This window comes from Delphinapterus leucas, chromosome 20, assembly GCF_059928025.1.
Source record: "Delphinapterus leucas isolate spDelLeu-1000000601 "Yukka" chromosome 20, BTC_Dleu_Yukka2, whole genome shotgun sequence".
In the NCBI taxonomy this organism is placed as follows: Eukaryota; Metazoa; Chordata; class Mammalia; order Artiodactyla; family Monodontidae; genus Delphinapterus; species Delphinapterus leucas.
The window spans coordinates 12,598,252-12,621,752 of NC_143148.1; the positions used below are offsets into that span (position 1 = coordinate 12,598,252).

The 23,501-nt window shown below is 48.8% G+C and overlaps 1 protein-coding gene and 1 pseudogene across 1 annotated transcript in view; both read right to left on the minus strand.

Annotated features, from left to right (window-relative positions):
• SPTBN4 (spectrin beta, non-erythrocytic 4) overlaps nt 1-22,351 on the minus strand; it is a 70,238-nt gene extending 47,887 nt beyond the window's left edge. The window contains exons 1-12 of the mRNA XM_022585624.3: nt 22,165-22,351; nt 11,204-11,355; nt 9,930-10,103; nt 8,693-8,784; nt 7,437-7,517; nt 6,150-6,265; nt 3,981-4,093; nt 3,697-3,884; nt 3,505-3,622; nt 3,070-3,228; nt 2,053-2,355; nt 669-819 (exon numbers count right to left, since the gene is read on the minus strand). Of these exons, the coding sequence (XP_022441332.2) occupies nt 669-819; nt 2,053-2,355; nt 3,070-3,228; nt 3,505-3,622; nt 3,697-3,884; nt 3,981-4,093; nt 6,150-6,265; nt 7,437-7,517; nt 8,693-8,784; nt 9,930-10,103; nt 11,204-11,355; nt 22,165-22,336 (1,819 nt within the window). The 5' untranslated portion in view covers nt 22,337-22,351. The remainder of the gene's footprint in view (nt 1-668; nt 820-2,052; nt 2,356-3,069; nt 3,229-3,504; nt 3,623-3,696; nt 3,885-3,980; nt 4,094-6,149; nt 6,266-7,436; nt 7,518-8,692; nt 8,785-9,929; nt 10,104-11,203; nt 11,356-22,164) is intronic.
• LOC149744599 (ATP synthase F(0) complex subunit k, mitochondrial pseudogene) lies at nt 13,034-13,696 on the minus strand (annotated as a pseudogene).
• Nucleotides 22,352-23,501: the final 1,150 nt, after the last annotated feature.

Here is a 23,501-nt window from a genome sequence, read left to right on the forward strand (position 1 = left end):
TTGGCTGAGTGACGGGAACGGGACCCACAGTGGGCTAATGAAAACTTTCCTTGGACCTTTTGCCAGAATATTGAGAGAAAGGGGGCTGTCTCTTGCTGGGTCTGCGAAGCTGCTGGATGATCCCAGATTTACACCACAAGGGGAGGGACAGCCCAATAGCGACACAAACAGAAAGACTGGAGTCAGAAACAGATGGAGTCTTAAAAGCATCACTGAACTATCCCTGGATCCAGCCATACCTGAAGCAAAACTCATCCTTTCCTGCACATTTAGTTACATCAGCCAGTACATTCCCCTTTCCTCCTTAAGTGAATTAAATTGAGTTTCTATCACTTGATGCTAAACAGGCCTTGACAATAATTACCTTACCCAGTCTTTTTATGGTATTCACTGAGATCGGCTGTGAAAGGCTTAGCACATAACAAGTGCTCAAGAAACATGAACTATTACTGCAGAATCTCAAAGCAGGAAGAAGTCATGTGGTCCAACCTCTCACTCAAGGCACTAATTTCCCATGTGATATCCCTGATGGAGTGTGATCCTAGTTGGTGCTTGGATGCCTCCAAAGATGGAGAGCTCACTCCTTCATTCTGTCTCTCAGGAGACATTCTGCTTCTATTAGCACCAGCCCTGAAAGTCTCCACCCCAATCCCCAACCTCGGACTCACCCTGAAGCTGGGAGAAACGCAGGGCAGCAGCATTGAGTGCCTCCACCCGCTCACTCTGGGCCGAGATGTCCCCCTCCAGCAGTCCATGCTTCTGCAACAGGTCCTCTGCCTCCACCAGGTGCTGCCCACACTCCCGGGACAGCAGCTGAGCCTACAAGTAGGGGCAGCCCTGAGTATATTTTTGGCATTGGCCCTTAGGCCACTCGCGACCCCCCACTCATCGCCCATGCCAGCCCTCTGCTTCTCTACTCCATCACTTGAACTCTGATCTGTCTCAGTCTCCGTGTATCTGTCATCATCTCTCTCCATCTCTGTCTCTCTGGATGTTCCATCTCTCATCGTCTCCACGATTCTGGACTATGTCTATGTCACCGTGTCTCCCTCTCTACGCCTCCATCTCCCTCTTCTTCTGTCTCTCTTTGCCTTCCCCCCTTTCTCATTTACACTTCTGTCTCCATCTCAACCTCTATCTCTTTCTTTGCATGTCTCTCCCTCTTTTTTAAAAAAATACTGGGACTTCCCTGGTGGTCCAGTGATAAAGAATCCACCTTCCAATGCAGGGGACACAGGTTTGATCCCTGGTCATGGAACTAAGATCCTACATGCCGCGGGGCAACTAAGCCCACGCGTCACAACTACTGAGCTCGCACATCTCAACTAAGACCCGACGCAGCCAAAAATAATTAATTAATCTTAAAAAAATATTTATTTGGCTGTGCTGGGTCTTAGGTGTGGCATGCGGGATCTTCTGTTGCAGCATGTGGGATCTAGTTCCCTGCCCAGGGATCGAACCTGGGCCCCCTGCATTGGGAGCGTGGAGTCTTACCCACTGGACCGCCAGGGAAGTCCCTCCATGTCTCTCTTCGTGTCTGTACTTCTCTCTGTCTCTTTGCTTCCATCCTTCTTATCTCCATCTTGCTCTGTATCTGTCTATCTATCTCCAGTAGGTCTCTCTCTTTCTCACATGGATTCCATCTTCCTATGTGTCTTTCTCTGTAGCCGTTTAGATTTCTGTTGCTACCTTTGGGTCTTCTTCTCCAGCTCTCTCTCTTTCTTTCTCTGATTTCTCTTTCTCTCAAATTGTCGCGATCTTCCTCTGACTTAATCTCTCTGCCTCTGTCTGTCCCTGACTCGCTCTGTCTCCATATTACTGTGTATTTTTATCTATTTCTCCAGATATTTTTCTCTCTTTCTCACATTTTCTTTTTCTGCCTCTCTGTCTCTCTCTGTATCTTTCACTCTTTCTTTTTGTCCCCCTTTCTCTTTACCTCTTTCTGTCTCTCTCCCCTTCCCTCTCCATCTTTGACAACCCTTTCAGTGTATATACCCTTTCCTCCCCTCCTGGCATGCCACTCCCATCATTGGCCCCCGATCTGGCCCCTACCTGCATCTCCTCCATCCAGTCCACCATGTACACCATCTCCTGGAAGACTTTCTGCAGGGCCAGGTTCTGCTCGAGCCGTGTCCGCCGGGCACCTACCAGCCCAGTCAGCAGGGCCCACTGCCGCAGGACACTGTCACGCTGGGCTGCTACTCGGCGGGCATCATAGTAGCCTTCAATCGCCAATGCCTGGGCCAGCTCTGCCACGCCCTGCACCCGCTCCTCATAGGCTGCAATGTCTGCCTCAATCGCTTCATGCTTCTTCATGGCTGCCTCCACTGCTGGCAGCTCGTACCCAAAGTTGTCCTGGGGCAGGGCAGGCCACAGACACTCATCCACGTTGCCTCAGCAGTCAACCTGTTACCTTGAGCCTGTGTGACCCTGGAAACTCCCCCACCGGCTCCTGTTACTCTGGAGACCAGTCCCATCCTTCTGTGTTACCCTGGAGACCAGCCCCACCACCCCAAGTTGCCCTGGAGACCAGCTCCACCCTTCCCTGTTACCCTAGAGACAAGCCCCACCATCCCCAGTTACCCTGGAGACCAGCTCCACCACCCACAGTTACCCTGGAGATCAGCGCCACCATTCCCTGTTACATCTCTAACCCTAAACTTGTTACCCAGGAAATAGGCCCCATCCTTCCATTTCCTTAGAGACTAGGGACCAGGCCTACGTATCCTGTTACTCAGGAGACCAATTCTATCCTCCTGAGTTACGCTGGACACCAGATAACAACCTCCTTTGTCACTTAAGAGAAAATTAAATACTCTCCCTACTCTGTCCTCTCTAGTTACCCTGGAGACCAGTCTCACCCTCCTATTACCCTGGAGAGCAGGTCCACACCCCTCCCCCGCCAAACACTTAGGAAACCAATTCTCCCTTCCCACCTTCATTTGTCACCTAGGAGACTAATCCAACACTTCTCTGTTGCTTAGGAGATCAAGTCTCTCTCTCTGGTCCCAGGGCCATCAGCGCCATCCTCCCTCCCTTTCCCCCGGAGCCAAGCCCTACGCCCTGTACCTGGGAGACCAGGCGCTGGTTCTCATTCAGCCAGCTCTCCCGCATAGCCACCTTGTGGTCAAACCTCTGGGCTAGTAGTTCCAGCTTCTCCTGCCGGATCAGCTCAGCCCGTAGGGCAGCCTCCCGCTCATGTTCTGCCTTCTCCAGCTGTCCCCATGCCTAAGGAGGCAGGAGGAGGCAGTCAGATTCCAACAGCTGCCCACAGTTTAATGGCCCTGGCTTCTCTATTTGAGGTCACTCCTAGCACTTATGGCACCTTGGCGCAGATTGGAAAAAAAAAACGTTGCTTCCTCGGGACCCTTTACTGCTGGAAAAACCATCAGAATGAATACCCAGTCCATGATGTCTGCCATGTGAACGGCTCCCCTTGAGCAGTGCACGACCCACACAACTTCACAGAGCAACCCTTCCTCCCCCCGACATCCTCAGCCTCACCTTGTCAATATCCCAGATGCCACAGCCCTCCCGGGGCACGTAGAGGCGACGGTTGCTGGCACGCAATTTGCTCTGGATGCTGAAGAGCAGCACCTCCAGGTTCCCCTTCTCCTGAAACCTAAAGGGGCCTGAGCTCAGGAACCCTGCCTCCACACCCCCACCTGCCACCCTCCCTCCCGGGCTGGGCCTCACTTGACGGGCTTCTCCAGTGTGCAGTAGGCTGTGAAAGCCTGAAGCTGCTGCTGCACCCCACTCAACGAGTTGGCAAACTTCTGGTTGCTGATAAGGCCCACGGTGCGGTGGATCCAGGCCAGCAGCTCGGCTGCCAGCTCCTCGTAGCGCTCAATGATCTTCCCCACCTCCAACACCTGGTCCAGGACCTGACCCGGCAAAGGAAGGTGGGGTCAGCCTCATCCCGGATATGCCCCCATATGGTTCCCAGGCTCCCACCCTCCCCATTCCTTGGCTCCTCTTACCTTCCCAATTCGTTTCCCCTCCACAGCCAGAGCCTTCATCTTAGAGAAATAATGGTAGAAAGAGACCACATAGGTGATGATGGACTTCTCATCCGGAGCCTCCATGTTCACATCTGATAATTAAAGGAGAGTGAGGGAGCAGGAGGATGAGCGCTCTGACAGAGACACTGAAGGTATTAAGTGGTGGGAGGGAGAACTCATTCTTACTTGTTGTGTGACCTTGGGCAAGATAACTAACCTCTCTGTTCCTCAGTTTTTGTATCTGCCCAGTGGGCATCTACCTCATGGGATTAAATAGTGCCTGACACATATAAACCACCATAGAGAAATTATCTCTAATGATTTCTTATTTATTTATTTTTTTGGCTGCTTTGGGTCTTTGTTGCTGTGCACGGGCTTTTCTCTATTTGCAGTGAGCAGGTTTTTTTCTCATTGCGGTGGCTTCTCTTGTTGCGGAGCATGGGCTCTAGGCGCGTGGGCTTCAGTAGTTGTGGCTCGCGGGCTCAGTAGTTGTGGCACATGGGCTTAGTTGCTCCACAGCATGTGGGATCTTCCCGGACCAGGCTCAAACCCGTGTCCCCTGCATTGGCAAGTGGATTCTTAACCACCGTGCCACCAGGGACGTCCCTCTATAATGATTTCTGGAACACACTATTCTACCTTCTACCTCAGGGCCTTTGCACATGCTGTTCTGTCTGAAACACTGTTCCTTTTCTTCATGCCAAACTCCCACTCATCCTTCAGGGCTCCACTCAAGTGTCCTCAAATAAGCCTTTCTGTTCATCCTGTCTAGAGATGGTCTCCTCCTGTTATTCTTCCTCATAACATCTTATCATTTCTTCCTAGAATGAATCACAATTTATAATTACATATTCCCTTATGTGATTATGTTCTTACCTAGAGTTTGAGCTCCATGAGGACAAGGGCTATGCCTGTCTTTTGCCACTGTTCCTTCCATGCCCAGCACACAGTAGGAGCTCAGTAAATACATACACTAAGTGTATGAATGGTATGTGAAGTTTGAGGTCAAGGACACGGGCTCTGGAGGCAGCCTTGAATCCCAGCTCGACCACTTACTCACTGAATATCCTTATAACATAGACCTAACTTCTTTGAGCTCAGTTTCCCCATTGTTACAGTAAGGATAGTCACAATGCCAGACACCTAGAAACACTGTCAGTATTAGAGAGAATAACCTGGCACTGAGGAGAAACTCAGTAAATCCTGATTATCATTTTAATTTACTCATTGAATGCACAGCATTATACTTTGCCCTTATCCTTCCTCAGCTCATGAAACTGACATCCAATAAACACCTGCTATGTGTCAGGCACTGTAAGAGGCAAGGTAGAGGAATGATTCAGACCATGAATTCTGGAATCAGAAAGTCCTTTTTACTGGGTTTTCAGTGTGACGCTGGGCTACTGACTTCACATCTCTGAGCCTTCGTTTCCATCACTTTATGACAGGATTGATGACTTCTATCCAACCAGGTCAGTGTGAGGATGAAAGGGAACAGTGCTGATACAATTCCCAGCCATGTGCTTGGCCCATGGTAGATGCTCAGCAAAAGGGAGCAACCCTTATTCCAGATATGGGGGATTGGTGGGGTATGATTATGGCCATTATTCCAGAGATGGGGGGTTGGTATTGGGTGAGATCATGGACTGGGAATGAGGTTGAAGTCGGGGGTGGGGTTGGAAATAAACTGAAAATGGGAAAGGGGTTGGGGATGAGGACAGAGTTGTGGATGGGGACAGACAGAGGGATGGGCTGGGGCTGGGGAGGGGGGTGGGCATGGGGATAGGGCAGTGCTGCAGATTGGGTCGGGGATGGTGTTGGCTTCAGGGATGGGGCCGGGCTTAGGAAGAGATGGGGGTTGGGTTTGGTGGGGAGCTGATTAAGGATGGGGTTGGGGAAGGGGGGTTAAGCTGAACATGGGAATGGAGATGGGGTTGGGTCTGAGGTAGAGATAGAGAAAGTAGATGTGGGGATGGGAAGGAGGTGGGACTGGAGATGAGGAAGGGGAGGGAGATGGGAGGGAGCTGGAATTTGAAATGGCCTTGGGGTTTAGGATGATACTGCAGCCAGATGGGGCTGAGTTTGGGATGGCACTGGGGCTGGGAGTCCCCCAAGAGGAAATCTGGGCTGGGGCCATGCAGGGCTCACCCTCAGGGTCCAGCAGACGTGCCAGCCCCAGGTGCTGCTCAGCCGTGCGGAAAGCTCTCTGCAGGTTGTAGTTGGCGTTGGACTTGGTGAGTTTGCTGAAGTCCACGAGATCGGGCCTGGGCAGGGGCACAGAGAGGGCAGGCAGCAGGCAGGCTCCAAAGCCAGTGGGCAAATGGATGAAAAGACATCCTTGTCTGAGTCCCACCCAGGGCGAGGGCAGGAGGAGCACGACCCGGCCAGTGGGAAAGCTGTGTGTGCTGGTGTGTGTCTGTACAGCACTTAGCTGTGGGTGTGAGCGCTGCATGAGGGCACATGTACGTCTGACTTCATGACACACACGTGTCTATGTGGGTGCGTTTCTGTACAGTATTATGTAGTGCTTGGAAGTCTGAGGTCTGGAGCCAGCGCTCCTGACTCAAGCCCCAGCTTAGCCATTTCCTGGCTGTCACTCTGGGTGAGCTACTGCATCGTTTTTGTGCCTCAGTTTCCTCGTTTGTAAAATGGGTAGAATAGTAGCATCTGCCTCATAGGGTCATTGAATATTAATGACTTACTGGAAAGCACTTAGACCAATGCCGGTACAGCCAGTAAATGGTCCCCTTGTTAGCAGGACCCTGGTTACAGCTTGCGGGTTTCTGGGTATGTCGGTGGGGCTGGGTCTCCCCATACGTGCATGAGTGTGTACATATGGGTTCTGGCTTCCCTCACACTAGAGCAAGTCCCTCCCAGTCTCTAGGCCTCAGTTTCCCCAAACTGTCACATGGTCAATCATGACGTCGGTGTAATTTGTCTGGGTACCCTTCCTCAGCCAGCTCAGTCCCGGGCCCTGAAGCATGAATAGGTGGGTTCACAGGGAGCCAGATGGGGGGCCTGGGAGCTCACCATGAGGAAGGACTTTCTGATGGGAGGAGATGCTGTGCACACTCCACAGTGGACCATCCATGGGGAGTGAGCTGCCCACCCTGTGGGCATCCAAGCAGCAGGCAGAGGTAGAAGCCATATATGTGCATGAGTATATTCCTGTGTGCACACATCTGTGCAAGGGCACACGTGTTTCCATGTGTGCACAGGGTATGTGGCCCGGGCAGGGGTCTGTGTGTGCATCTGTGTGTAAGTGTGTGTGTTAGAGCATGTGTGTGAACGGAAATGTGTATGTGTGCAGAGGGGTGAAGGGGGTGGGTGCTGTGTCTGTGTGTGTCATCTATGTACATCCGTGTACGGGTGTGTACCTGAGGGATGGGGGCGGGGGTAGCGTGCAGGGCAGGGCTGCCCCAGGCCAGGTGGTACCTGTGCCGGTGAATTAGGGCATTGAAGGCCAAGCCGTCCCGCCAGCTGGTGGTAAAATTCTGGATGTTTACCTCAGGGTAACTGGCAGCATGGAAGGGAGAGACAGAGGCAGAGATGGAGAGAGTCAGGAGGAAAGAGGCAGGAAGGGAGAGACAGACAAACAGAGATGGATTGATGGATGGTTGGATAGATAGATAGATAGATAGATAGGAGATAGATAGGTGATAAAAGATAGATGATATGTAGGTAGATAGAAGGGTAGATAGATACAGATGATATATAAGTAGATAAGGAAGAAAGAAAGAAAGGAAGAAAGAGAGAGAGAGAAAGAAGGAAGGAAGGAAAGAAAGAAACAAAGAGCCAGGAAGATGGAAAGAGAAAGAGAAAGAGAGAGAGAGGGAGAGGGAAGGGGACAGGAGAGGAGCAAGAAAGAGAGAGAGGCAGAGGGAATAAGCAAGAGAAGGAAAGGAGAAAAGAGGAACGGACAGAGATAGAGCAAGATACAGACAGAGATGGGGAAAGAAAGGAGTGGGGAGAGAGATATAGGAGGGGAGAGAGGAGGGAGGGAGAGATCGGAACAAGGAAAAGCAGACATAGAGGTAAACACAGACACACGGAAGAACAGATAGCATTGCAAGACAGACAGAGAGCCCCAGGAGGACAAGAGTCAGAGAGAGCCCAGTCTGCATCCTTACCCGCCCCTCCCGCCTTCCTCCCAGGGCTGCTCTCCAGAGGGCACTTCAGTTTCAGGTCAGGCCCCTCCCAGCAGGGGGACCAGAGACATGCCCGGTGGTGTCTGTGAGACCCTCTTCCCAACCCCACTGCAGGTACCAGGACCCTGAGCTGCCTGAGCCCTGGTGTGTGCCCCCCTAGACTGAAGGGTGGCTGCTTTCAGGGGTGGGGGGCCGGGGGAAAGCTTGGGGATAGGGTCGGGGGTCCACCTAGGTGCACATGAGGCCTTTTGAGGTGGAGGACGAGATGAGGGGAGAGAAGGGAGCAGGATGGGGACAGCCCACCACCTCTGACATTGTTCCCTGAGGAGTCCGAGTTCTAAATTTGAACCTGGCCTTCCGGATTGTTATACAGGTTTATTCATCAAGGTCGGAAGAGTTTGCTACCAGTTTGTTAATTTCAGATATAACTTTTGATGCTGAGGATTTGGGCTGCCCCTTGTGCTCCTGTCCCAGGGGGAAGCCCAGAGGTTAGGGCCTGGCCCTCCTGGGGGTGGGGGAGCTTAAGGGGGTGGGGGAGCTTACCCAGCTGTCTTCATCTGACACCACAAGAGCAGCGCGTCCTTGGCCGAGCGAGTCTCTCTGTTGTCCTCAGTCTCAATTTTGATGACTTGAATCTGTGAGGATACAAAACATGGCTGTTGGGGTGTGGAGGGCTTGAACCTGGGAGTGGCAGAGGAGATGGGGGAGGCAGCTTCAGGCGGAGGGTGGGAGCACCCCTTCTCTCCCCCTCCCCTTCCCTTATGGCATGTCCACTCCTCCCTCCTCCCAGAGTCTTTCCTACCTGGCCCCCTCTTCACCTCCCTATGGCCACACGGTGGTCCGGCTCCAGTCTCTTCCTTGGGCTCCCAGCTTCCAATTTTGGCCATGACCCCCAACCCAGAAGGATCCTTCTAAATCTGATTATGCCCCTCCTCTTGATAAAACTCTCTAATTTCTCCCCATCTCAGACAGAGTAAGATCAAATTGCTAATCACAGATCACCAAGGCCCTGCCGACCCTTCTGAGCTCAACTCCTCCCTGTCTCCCCCCTGCCTCCCAGTCTCTAGCCATACTGGTCTTTCTGTACCTGCAACATGCCAAGCTCATTCCCACCCCAGGGCCTTTGCATCTGCTGTGCCCCCTGCCTGGAATGCTTTCTCCTTTCATCTTCATTCAGCCATCAGCTTCTCAGAGAGCCCTTCTCTGGTCACCAAGGCTAAAATCTCAACACAATCAACGGGATATTTTAGATCGCTTTTACTGCTTTCTCATAATCTATTCTTTGCTCATAGCTCTTTTTACTTCTCTGCCTAGAATTCATTCTCTTCCCATATATGTCTTGTTTGCACGTTGACGTGTTTATTTATTATCTGTCTAACCCCCCCGCCCATGTCTTGCTCCATAAAACAGAAAATTTGTCTATTTTGTTTCTGAACTAGAGCAAGATTGCCTGGATTCCAGTTCCAACCCTACTACCTAGCTGTGTGATCTTGAGCATTTACTTCACGTCCCTCGGCTTCAGTTACCTCACTGCTAAAATGGAATAATGAATAGTACCTCATTTACGCGGTTGCTGTGCATATTAAATGCCAAGTGCTTAGAAGAGAGTAAAAACTATGTAAACGAGGATCATGATGACGGTGGTGATCATGATTTTTTATAACAGGGTTCCTGGAACGTATTAGGAATATTTTTGGAATGATTGATTGAGTGGGTGAGGGACACCCTCCTAAGGCCCCGCCCCGGGGGGTGGGCTGGGCTGGGGTCACTTGGAGATCACCTGGAAGCGCAGGATGATGGTCCAGACCAGCCCGAGGGTCAGTCGGTGGTTCCCGTCCACGATGTCATGTGAGCCCACATTCTCCAGGTGCACACGCTGCTCCTTCAGGAACTGCAGTGCCTTGTCTACATTTTCCAGTGAGTGGATCCTCATGCGACCACGCGTGGGCCTTGGCTAGGGCGGCAGGGGCATTAGGAAATCCGGAACCTGGCCAAGAGCACTGTGCCCTCGACCCCACCCCTTCCAAAGAAGGCCACCCCCATAACTACGCTCCCCAACCCCATGTCCAAGTCCAGGCCACGCCCCTTCAGTCTTATCAAAGACCCAGGACCTAATCCTTCTAAAGAAGGCCTGCCCTGTTCATAGCCAGAACCTTTCAAGTCATGTCCTTTCAGGGCTTTTTCAAGTTCCTGGCCTCGCCCCTTCAACTTAAGCTCCACCTCCAAACTGATAGCCACACCTTTTATTAGAAGCTCCGCCCTCTGCCTGTAGCCATACTCCCGCCCCTTCCATTGGATCTCTGCCCCAGGCCACCAACGTTTTGCCACTAGTTCCACCCCTCACTTTCTCCTTTTCGGGTGCCTGTCTAGAGCCACGCCCATTCCTATCAAGCCCCGCCCCACCCCAGGACTCTCCTCTTTTATTATAGCTCTATTCCTTCCAAGGGTGTTTGTTCTATAGCCATGCTCTTCACGACTTCCTGAGCTTCAGGCTCCGGTCCTTTAATCAATCTCTAGCTCCATCAGAACACCACCCTTTGCGATGAAGTCCCATCCAAGCCCAGAAATACAACTGCAACCCATACAACAAGCCACACCCATACAAGAGTTCCGTCTCGTCCCCCAGACTCCTGCGACCTAGGCCTCACGCTTTCGATGACAACCACGCCCTCAACCATAGACCCCCTACAACAGAGTTCTGCCCGTGTTTTTAGCCATGCCTCCTACTACCGCACACCCAGGCCAGTTCCTTTTAATAAAGCTCCTCCCTTTTCCAATAGCCCCACCCCTTCCAGCGGAGCCCCACTCAAGCCCAGAGTCCCGCCCCGAAGGGCAGCCCTCTCTGAAGGAAACCCGTCTCTGTTCCAAGCCACACCCCCAGGCTCCTCACAACCAGGCTCCATCCCTGGGCCATAGCCCAGCCCACCCAAATGAGGTGCCTTTTACCCACCCAGCCTTTCTAGGTCGCTCCATCCACCCATTAGCCAGGCCTGCAGTAGTCCAGCCCGAGACGCTAGGGCCGCCCCCTTTACCCAGCCCTTCTGGCCCCCTCACCAGCTGCTCCCCGGACAGCACTTCCAGGAGCCGCGTGAGCACGAAGCCATCCCTGAGGTCCGCATAGAGGTCCCCGATGTGGCAGCCAACGCGAGCGAGGTGCGAGTTCACCCACTTGGTGAAGGTTTTCTTCTGCACGGCCTCCCGCTCATCTGAAGGACAGGCCCTGATGAGCCCTCGCCTCCTCCAGGAACTCCCCCTTCCAGCTTCACCCCAGCCCTCCACCGCCCAGCCGAATCGTGCTCAGGCCCAGCTCCCTGCAACTATCAGGTCTTTAGGCAGGCGGCTCCTCCTACCTGGGACGCCCTCCCCCTCTTGCCCCCCATGCCCACCTGGAGACCGCTTCTCTGTCCTTTAAAGTTTTCCTGAGATGTCACTTCCACAGGAAAGCTGCCCTGTTTCTTACCCTAGTTAGCGCTGTTCATTCGTTCAGGAAATATCTGAGCACCCACTATGTGCCCCACACTGTTCTAGACTCTGAATGCGAGGCAGAGCTCAGTTTAGTGGGGACACATAATACGCTAGGGAGCCACAGAGGGTTAAGGAGGGAGAAGGACAGGATGAGAGTTGGGTCTCAGGAATATCTCTGGCTTCTGTGGGAAGGGTGCATCAGAGAGGGCAAGAATAGCAGTCCAGAGCCCAGGGAGGAAGGGATTGGGGAAAGGACCCAGGAGAGGAAGAGGCTGGACCAGGGCAGAAGCTGAGGGGATGGGAGAAAGAGGCATACTGGAGAGTTATTTAGAGATGAAAAAGTAAGAGTCAGCCACTGACAGGCTGTGGGGAATGAAGAGGAAGGAATATGCTATACCGAATGTTCCTTGAGAGCAGGAACCACATCTCCCCCTCTGTAGTAGCTGGACTGCCAGGTTTCCCACATCCCTGGGGCAAGAAGTAGGTGCGGGATTACTTAAGCGGGTGGGGAGGGGGAATGTGTACAACTTCCGCCTTGCTTGCTTACAAAGAAATTGTTTGGGACCTCTCTTCCCTCTTCCCGTTTTTGTTGTTGTTTTTTCGGCGGCGTGGCATTCGGGATCTTAGTTCCCCAACCAGGGATGGAACCCATGCCCCTGCAGTGGAAGCGCAGAGTCCTAACCACTGGACCGCCAGGCAGGGAATTCTCGCCCCATTTTCTTTTTTTTAATAACAGTTTTAGGGACTTCCCTGGTGGAAGATCCCACATGCCGCGGCGCTACTAAGCCCGTGTGCCACAACTACTGAGCCCGCGTGCCTAGAGCCCGTGCTCTGCAACAAGAGAAGCCACCGCGATGAGAAGCCTGTGCACCACAACGAAGAGTAGCCCCCGCTTGCTGTAACTAAAAAAAGCCCACGTGCAGCAATGAAGATCCAAAGCAGCCAAAAATAAATAAATAAAAATTTAAAAAAATAACAGTTTTAGTATGAGCTACATTCCCATACTATAAAATTCACCTTTTTTTAAAAAAAAAATTCACCCTTTTAAGGTGTAAATTCAGTGGCTTTTAGTATATTCACAGAGGTGTGCAACCATCACCTCTATCTAGTAACATTTTCATCACCCCAAAAAGAAACCCTGTACCCATTAGAAGTCACTCCCCATTCTCCCATCTCCTAACCCTAGGCAACCATTCATCTATTTTCTGTCTCTAAGGATTTACCTACTCTGTATACGTCACATAAATGGAATCAGGCAGGCCTCTTGTGTCTGGCTCCTTTCACTCAGCATAATGTTTTCAAGGTCCGTCCACGTTGTGGCATGTATCAGTACTTTATTCCTTTTACAGTCAAGTAATATTCCATTGTATGGATATACTACATTTTACTTATCTATCCCTCAGCTGATGGACATTTGGGTTGTTTCCACTTTTTGGTGATTATGAACAATACTGCTACAAACAATAAGGTACAAGTTTTTGTGTAGACACGTGTTTTCAGTTATCTTGAGTATCACCCTGGGAGTGGAAAGGCTGGGTCATCTGGTAACTCTATGTTTAACCTTTTGAGGAAATGCCAGACTGTCTCCCAAAGCAGCTGAACCATTTTACATTCCCACCAGCAATGTACAAGGGTTCCAATTTCCCCACATCCTCGCCACCACTTGTTATTTTCCTTTTTTATCTTACTTTTTAAAATTACGGTCAACCCGGTGGGTGTGAAGTAGTTTCTCAATGTGATTTTTCCCCCCAGGTTCATAATTTATTGTACAAATTTAGTATAACATGATGAGTTGACATCAGTTTCTCCAGGCATGAGAACTTATGAGATGAGGTACAATTTAGAATCCATTTATGTGGCTTTCACAGCTGGAGTTTTTTTGGACCTTAACTTGAAGTATAAGACTATCCAAGCAATGCCTTTATACGTGGCCAGTACACAGTTCATTCTCCCTGTGAGAGTATAAGAGTTGAAATATTTTTTTGATACCAGTGAAATGGAATTGGGTGTCAGTTTCTGGACCTGCCATGATTTCAGCCTTCTAAAAGGCACAAACCGCAAGCCTGTCTCAAGGTGGTTTCGATTTGCGCTTCCCTAATGATGAAAGATTTTGAGCATCTTTCACATGCTTATTGGCCATTTGTATTGCTTCTTTGGTGAAATGATCTATGCAAATCATTTGCCCACTTTTATTTTATTTTATTTATTTATTTTATTTATTTATTTTTGGTTGTGTTGGGTCTTCGTTGCTGCGCGTGGGCTTCCTCTAGTTGCGGTGAGCGGGGACTACTCTTCATTGGGGTGCGGGGGGCTTCTCATTGCGGTGGCTCCTCTTGTTGCGGAGCACAGGCTCTAGGCACGTGGGCTTCAGTAGCTGTGGCATGTGGGCTCAGTAGTTGTGGCTCGCGGACTCTAGAGCGCAGGCTCAGTAGTTGTGGCGCACAGGCTTAGTTGCTCCACGCCATGTGGGATCTTCCCGGACCAGGGCTCGAACCCGTGCCCCCTGCATTGGCAGGCTGATTCTTAACCACTGCACCACCAGGGAAGCCCTGCCTGGCCTTCCTCACTCTTCCCCTGACTCCCACAGCTTGAACACCAAGGTCCACAGAGCATGGGATGGAAGAAGGAACTGGGAACCCACACTAACTGCTTGGAGCAGAGCCTCCTTGCCAATGAGGCTGCTCGTGTAGGAACTATCCAGGGGAGAGAAATACGCTTCTATCTCCTTTAAGCCACTGTATTGTTGGGTCTCTTGTTACAGCAGCTTAGCCTGTACAGACACTGCTTGCATTTTATCACTAAATAATTTAGCAGTCGCACTTTTAAGTTTCCCATGAGTGCAGAAATCATGATTTATATTGCCAGTTTATTTCCATTTTTAGCCACTTGAAATCTCCCAATAATTTTATTTCCTAACATTAACCATTTGTAACATTACCAGCTACTGCATTTGACTCTGGCAGTAGAAAATACACATTGCTAGAAAACACACACTGACTGCCCTGTATTTTTTTTGTGCTTCAAGTTGGATCTTGAATGTTTGCCTCTAATTTGAAAGTGAATATGCAGAAACGAACAGTAAATCCAAATGGCAATCTTGTTTGCCTAAGTGTGGGTTTTGTGCTGTTTGGATAGGATGGGGGACCTGTGTGAACACATCGATCACACACGAGGAAGTGATGACAGAACAGACGCTGAACTGGGTATTTGTTGATTCTGCCTTCCAAAGGCGATGCCCATAGCAGATTGTGGTCCATGCTGAGGCCCAAGTGGAACTTGAGTGCATCCCCAGCGTGGTGCAGAATGAGGGCAACTGGATTCAGTCCTGCTTTTACTGATGACCAGCTATGTGACTTCAAAAGCACATCCCTCCTCTTTGGGCCTCCATTTTCCCATTTCCAAAATGAGGGTTTAGGACTAGATCAGGATTTCTTCAGTGGGCTCTGGGGGACCCTGGGTGTTTGGGAACTCAAGCTTGGCAGACAAGGACCCAGGAGAATATTTTTAATTTTGTAACTTCATTTCAATGATCCTCAGAGAAAATTAATAGAAACACATCCTGGACTATCTGGATGGTGACTTTATAGAGGACTATGCTGTGAGACTTGGGGGTTTGTGATTACAATCTCGTCAGCATAAAGCTGAGGTCCAGAACTGAAATGCCCACCAGGGCCAGGCAGGCTCCACATGAGAGAACGAGGCCCTCCTAAAAGGGGGCAACGGCCACGTGGCCCTGGCGTCTGGAGTCTCACAGGAATGAAGGCCCAGTGTTGCCATATCACATGATAGCCCATGAGGTACCAAAAATCTGGAGATAAAAATCTCCCTGTTTTTAAATGTTGGCAGCTGATTTACGTTTTTATAAAACACAGTGGGGCTGAAAACCAAATGTGTCCCAGGGTGCCACTTCTGACCTAAGTCGACATTGAATGTTTACTGTGTTGGTGAGTGTGTGTGGCTACCTCACTGGGTGTCTTCCGTCTGCCCCTCAGGTGCCTTCTCCCCTCTTCTGCACCTACTCTGAGCCCAGGGAGGCTGGCTGGCGTGAACTATATGAATGGGCTCCCTGGCCCTTAAAGGCCTCAGACTTCTGGCTGGGTTTCGCTAGCAGGAGATGAGAGGAGAGAAAAAGGGCTGAGGGACTTGTTCCCTCCCTGCCTGACCAGCTTCCCCAGGACCTGGTGCCTCTCCCTACATCCCCCACTCCTCCTGGGGATGCCTCTCTCCCCTCTCACTACTCCCTGCCCTGCCCCAGTCCCTGGGGGTGGGGAGGAATCTCCACACCTCTCTAAATAGTCCCTTCATTAAACTCTCCTCAATTTTCCCCCTTTGAGGGGGCCATCTGCTTCCTCCTGGCCCTCTAGCTGGCACACATACTTTTGGGTTGTCAAGACTCCAAGGCAAATGACAATCGTCCTACCTCTGCCATTGTGCTCATATTATTTTGCCATTTATATATTCTTCCCCACTGTGGTACTCACCGATCACAAGTGAAATGCATTTCCTTAGAATAACACTTTAATTTTTCACATCTTTAATACATTGAGGTTTTCATAGAGTAGGAACTAACTACTCCCTTATCTACCACTGGTTACAGAGAAAGGATGGAGAGAGACAATATGTAAATGATAGGAAGTTAGGAAGAAAAGTTAGGAAGCCGGAGACACTAAGTATTGGTGGAAATGTGAGGACATCATAACCCTCATGCCTGCTGGTGGGGCAGCCATTCGGAAGGCAATCTGAGTCAAATTAAATTAGTGCACAGCCGCCATGAGCCAGCAATTCTTTCCCTATGTATATGTCCCGTAAACTTTTCCACGCTGGTTTATAAAGAGCATGTATGACAATGTTCAGTGTAGTGCTATTAGGGGGGACGGGGCAGGGACAGGTTGGGGGCTGGGGAGAGCCTGGTTGTCTATTATTGGTAAAGTGGAACATGGCGAGTGCACACCATCAGCTCCATGCAGCAGTTAGAAGCCAGAGTAGAGGCGCACAGAGCCACATGGATGAGTCTTGAGGCTATAAGGCATAGCGCTGAATGAGAACATAATGCAAAAAATGTAATCGAGACTATGATAAAACATGCATCGATTAGCAATACCTGCATGTACAAACCCACATGTATAGGGCTCCCAGATTTATGACAAAGTGAAATTGCAGTTCAGTAGGGAAAGTCTTTTCGATAAATGGAGCTGAGTCAACTGGACATCCATGTGGGGGAAAAAGAGAACCTTGACCCACACTGTACACAATAATAAATATACTAAATACCATTTGGCTTGTAAATCTAAATGTGAAAGGAATACAATAAGGCTTTCAGAAGAAAACATCAAAGAATTCTCCATGACCTTGGAGTAGGCAAAGATTTCTTACACAAGACACAGAATTTTAGCCATACAGGAAATAATGATTAAATAATTATCAAATTAGACTACCTTTAAATTAAGAAATACTGTTCATCAAAAGGCAACGTTAAGAGAATGAAAAGGCAAGCCACACAGTGGGAGAAAATATTCACAACACATATATCAGACAAAGGACTTGTACCCAGAATATATAAGAACACCTGCAAAACAATTAGAAAAAGACAGGAAAATTAATAGGAAAATGGGCAAAAGACTTGAATGGGCGCTTCACAGGAGGATATCCAAATAGTCAGTAAATATATGAAGAGGAGCTCCACTTCATTAGTTGTTTTTAGTCATCAGGAAAATGCAAATTAAAACCACAGTAGAATGCACACCCATTAGAATGGCTAAAATTACAAGACTGGCCACACCAAGGGTTGGATGTACAACGACTGAATCATTCATACACTGCTGGTGGGAATGTAAAATGATACAAACTGGAAGTTTCTACTAAAGTTAGATATACACATACCTTATGACCCAACAATTTCACTCCTGGCTGGGTATAAGCCTCAAAAATGAGTGCTTATATCTCTCAAAACACGTATATTTAGAGCAGCAATAATCTGTAATAGTTTGTGATACTACAAATCACTAGTTTGCAACAGTCTAGTTTGTGACATCCCCAAATTAGAAGCAAACCAAATGCTCATCAACAGGTGAATGGATAAACCATGGCATTTTCACACTGTGGAATACTATACAGCAATGAAAAGGAACAACCTACACATACAGGTAGACATGGGTGAATCTCATGAGAAGCATGTTGAGTGAATGAACTCAAACACAGAAGGGTACCCACTGCATGATTCCATTTATATAAAATTCAAATGCTAGCAAAACGAATGTACACTGGCTAGGACAGTGTTTACTCTCGGGATGATACAAAGGCAGCCTGAGAGGGACTTCTCTGGGGCTGTCAGATTCTGTTTCCTGATCTGGTTACAAGGGGGTGCTCATTGTGGAAATGCTGGACACACAATATATCTGCCTTTCTGTGTCATGTAATACCTTTTAGAGTTAAAAAAACATGGATACATGCAAACTAATTAGCAACGCACGTGTTGCGAAGAAAAAGATTTGCGTTAAAACAATCAGAATGATTGCCTATAGGAGAGAAGGCATTGGTGTGAGACATGGGACTAAAAGAGAATAAAGGAGTAGATCAAGAGGAAAGGGGCTTCCAACATTGTGAAGCAACTATAGTCCAATTAAAAAAAAAAAAAAAAGAGGAAAGGGCCCTCCACACAAACTGTGGAGCATGGGACTTCCCTGGTGGTCCAGCGGTTAAGACTCCGTGCTCCCACTGCAGGGGGCTGGGTTCAATTCCTGGTCAGGAACTAGATCCCGCATGACGCAACTAAAAAGATCCTGCATGCTACAACTAAGATGCAGTGCAGCCAAATACATAAATAAATATTTAAAAGAAAAAAAACCCAAAAAAACTGTGGAGCATGATTATGGGAACTCTCTGTAATGGATGGGACCAGACAATTTTTAAAAATATCTCCATGCAGGGACTTCCTGGCGGCCCAGTGGTTAAGACCCCACGATTCCACTGCAGGGGGCATGGGTTCGATCCCTAGTGGGGGAACTAAGATCCCGCATGCTGCACAGTGCGGCCAAAAAAAAAACACCTTCATGCAAAAACATATTACGGAGGACTCTGCTCAAGGGTTTGGCCTTAGTGTGAATAGAGGAAAACCATGAGAGAAGTGGGCAAAGGGATGCAAAAGAAAATGCACCCTAGCTGTCTACGTCATGTTGGTATCTTGAACAGCAGGATAGCAGCATCTCGAAGTCACCGTTAAGCTGAAGTTACTGGTTTTGTGGTTTGGGTCTGGAATCCAATATAATGTGTTTTAGTTGTAGAGAACCATAGGCACAAGAGATATAAACAGAGTTGTGTGTTTTTGTGCATTTAAGAAAACCATATTTCAGTGATAACACTTATGTGTGGAATCTAAAATACGACACAAATGAATTTATCTATGAAACAGAAACAGACTCACCGATATAGAGAACAGACTTGTGGTTGCCAAGGGGGGGGTGGGGGAGGGAAGGATTGGGAGTTTGGGATTAGCAGATGCAAACTATTTTATCTAGAATGGATAAACAACAAGGTCCTACTGCATAGCACAGGGAACTACAATATATTCAATATCCCGTAACAAACCATAACGGAACAGAAAACCATAGTTCTAATAATTAAGTAGACACAGGGAGTATATGAGAATTTTTTTTTTTCTTAGCTGGGTCCCTACATTTCTCTGGACTCTATGCTGTCTGAGGTGTCCAGGGCTGGTGCTCTCTGAATCAGCGGTTCTAACAGTTGAGGAGTCCTTGATCCTCACGTTACCACATCCCACCTCTGCTTAAAATCTCACCATAGCTCCAGGTGCCCTCACACTCTATGGAATGGCCTACAAGGCCCCTCAAGATCTGGTGGCCACTGGCTCCTTGCCTGCCATCATTTACTCACCACCTCGCTCCAGCCACTCTCAACTTCTAGAGGTCTTGCCTATTCTGTTCCCTCTCTCTGGAATATTCTTCCACTCTCTTCCCCAGGGTTCACTCTTGTTTTTCCATTAGGGCTCAGCTCAGCCATCTCTTCCTCCAGAAAGCACTCTGATTCTCTAGACAGGATCAGGCCCCTCATCTGGTCTCCTACAGCCCTGAACTTCCACATCTGGCCTCTGCCTGTGCCTCCCCCATCTCGGCCCTGATCCCTGTGGGTCATCATTTTGGGCTGGATCTAAATTTCCCACTGGACTGGGAGCCCTGGTGGAGCAGGACCAGGGCTGCCTCAGTCACTACTATGCCTCTCATATTGTCCAGGACAGGCCAGGTGCAGAGCAGTCACTGATTAAATATTTTGTGGATGAAATAATAAATTCTAGAATTCTAAGTAGATACGTTCCCAAGTTTTTTAATTTATGAGTCTAAAAATACAATTTTGGGACTTCCCTGGTGGTCCAGTGGTTAAGACTCCACACTTCCAACACGTAGGCGGGGGGGTGTGCAGGTTTGATTGTTGGTTGGGGAACTAAGATCCCACGTGCCGTGCATCACAGCCAAGAAAGGAATAAAAAATAAAAATTTTTTAAAAGTACAATTTTGGGCTTCCCTGGTGGCACAGTGGTTAAGAATCTGCCTGCCAATGCAGGGGACACGGGTTTGAGCCCTGGTCCGGGAAGATCCCATATGCCGCAGAGCAACTAAGCCTGTGCGCCACAACTACTGAGCCTGAGCTCTAGAGCCCACACGCCACAACTACTGAGCCCACGTGCTGCAACTACTGAAGCCCACGTGCCTAAAGCATGTGCTCCACAACAAGAGAAGACACCACAATGAGAAGCTCGCACACCACAACGAAGAATAGCCCCTGCTCACCACAACTAGAGAAAGCCCGTGCGCAGCAACAAAGACCCAGTGCAGCCAAAAATAAATAAATAAATAAATTTATAGAAAAAAAAATTTTAAGTTTCCACAAGTATATGTTTATATTCTTCTAGGTGTCTAAACCAGAGGAAGCTAGCAATCCATGGGCTGAATCTGGTTCAGACTTTATGCACTTAAAGTTGTTTTTTGTTTTTTTGATTGGGAAATTGCAGATAAACATCAGAGCTAGCAGCTCTGGGCCTGCATTTCCCCATGGCTAGAGCAGGTGACTAGGGCAACCACAGTCCCCAGGCCACTCACTCGTGTATGTCACCTGCTTTCCCAGAGGCCCTTGAGTTTAACAACCTGCTCGATATCTTATAAGTTTCCAAGAATCTTAATATTGAAGATCCCATGATTGTCAAATGCTGAGTTACTAAAATTCTGAGATTCTAAGGGAACTCATTCTGACTTTTGGATTTTAAGATTTCGTGACTCTTGACAATATATATTTTATGTGTATAACACTCCATGTTTCTGAGATATTAACATTCCAAGGGTCATCGTGCTAAGGGTCTAATGTTTCAAAGGCTTATGATTTGGAGTTACATGTCTCTGAAGGGTCTTTGTTCATAAAACTTTAATATTGATGATTAAACACTTCTGAGGTTCTAAAGCCCCGTGAATACAAAGTCCTAAAGTTCAAGGGCCTACAGTTCCAAAGGTCTAAGATCGTAAGACTCTAACTATACAGTTCTCCGGTCTTTGCTTATATTGTCCTAAAACGTCCAAGTATGGTGACCAACCATTCCAGTTGTCCCAAGACTGAGGGTTTCAGTGCAAAAAACATGAATGTGTGGTTATTCTTTCTTAAAGTGCTCAGGATAAACGTTTCTTATCTGAAATTCTATAGGTTTAGGATTATAAAGCCCTAAGGATCTATGTGCATTAGAGCTTAAGTTTCTGATGTTCTAAGACCCTAGGAGCCAACGATTAAAATGTCTTAAGATCTGTGATTAAAAAGTTCTGTTTACACGAGTCTCCACTTCTAAAGGTCTTGGGTTCAAAGAATCTCTGGGTATGACATTCCAAGGTCCTAAGATGCGAGGTTTCAGCATTTCGGGATTCTAAAGAAGTACGCTTAGAAAGTCCCCCGTTTCTGGGATTGTATTGATACATTTCTAAGGTTCTATGGCTGCACTGCTCCATACAGCAGCCACTAACCACATGTGGCTATTGAAATTTAAATTAATTAAAACTAAATCAAATTAAAAATTCAGTCCCTCAAATAGCACTGGCCACATTTCAAGTGCTCACAGCCACAAGTATCAGTGGTTAGTATATTGGACATCACAGATACAGAACATTATCCCAGCATCATGGAAAGTTCTATTGGACAGTGCTGGTCTAAAAATTCAAGGTCAGGGCTTCCCTGGTGGTGCAGTGGTTGAGAGTCCGCCTGCCGATACAGGGAACATGGGTTCGTGCCCCGGTCCGGGATCCCACATGCTGCGGAGCGGCTGGGCCCGTGAGCCATGGCCGCTGAGCCTGTGCCTCCGGAGCCTGTGCTCCGCAACGGGAGAGGCCACAACAGTGAGAGGCCCGCGTACCGCAAAGAAAAAAAAAAAAAGATTCAAGGAAGGTCCAAATGTCTGTAACTCTCTTCCCATCCTCCAGGCCATCAAGGTACAAAGACACCACCCCAGCAGCTTCCTCCCTTCCTTCCCTCCCACCCTCGCACCCCAGCCCTCCTCCAGGTACCTGCCAAGGCCTTGATCCGGGAGCACTCAAAGAGTGAGGCGGCTGCGGTGGAGGCGGCTGGTTGCTCCCGCTCCCAGCCCCGATCTGGACTCTCCCAGCGGGCTGCAGGGTTGTTATTGTTAGGGGCTGGCGGCCCCTCCATGTTATCCACTTCCCCTGGTACCTGCGCCATCAGGGAAGGTGAGGCCTGGGGATGAGGAGAGGAAGGTTAGGGCTAGAAACAGGTCCTGAGTTCAGAGGTGCCACTTCTAAGAGCAACTGGCTGTGAGTCCTGTTCCCTCTCACCTTCAATTTCTCTGTCTTTAGAAGGGACATGATAATAATGACAATAATGTTCACCCTGACCACATCATAGAGCTGTGGTCAAGCACCAAGTTTAGTGCAGGGTAGGGGCTCGGCAAATTGTCACTGTTGGGACTTCCCTGGCCGTCCAGTGGTTAAGACTCAGCGCTTCCACTGAAGAGGTCACAGGTTCGATCTCTGGTTGAGGACCTAAGATCCCACATGACACAGACACCCCGCATGCAGTGCGGCAAAAAAAAAAAATTGTCACTGCTATTATTGTTAGAAAGATAACGTTGTTATCAATAGAACTCTATAAGGCAGTAATAACAATAATTCACATTTATCGAGCAGTTGCACTGTGCTCAGTACATTATATGCATTATCTTACTTAATTTCCACAAATTTAATTCTGTAAAGAAAGGTACCATTAAGCCTATTTTACAGAGGAGGAAGCTGAGGCACAGAGGGGGTAATTCACTTGCCCAAGGTCACACAGCTAGTGAGTAACCAGGATTCAAATGTAGTCACTGTGATCAAATAACTGCATTAATGCCCTCAGTTTTTCATCCTTATAGCCACACCCTTTGCCATATAACTCTTCAGTGTTCTCCCACTCTGGGGATGGGAGGAATGGAAGAGGGGGGTGGGGGGACATGCCCTACCCCTTGACTCTGGGTTTGGCCACATGACTTGCTTTGACCAACAGTATTAGGTAGAAGTGCTGGTGAGTTCTGAGCCCAGGACTCAGGAGACATTGCATGTTTTTGCTTGTGTTTGACTGTGGTCATGAGACTACTAGGCTAGTCCAGGTCCAAGGCCTTCATCACAGCCAAGGTCAGCTAGAGCAACCAACAGTCAACATCCCCCTACCCGTCCCAACTGGTGAATAAGCTCATATAAGCCCAGCCTAAGTCGCTGATCTCAGACTGACTCGAGGCTAAATAAATGCTTAGTGTTTTAAGACACTGAGTTTGGGGGTGGTTTCTTATGCAGCATTATTGTGGCAACAGCTAACTGACATACTGTCTGACTCCAGAGCTATGTTCTAGAAC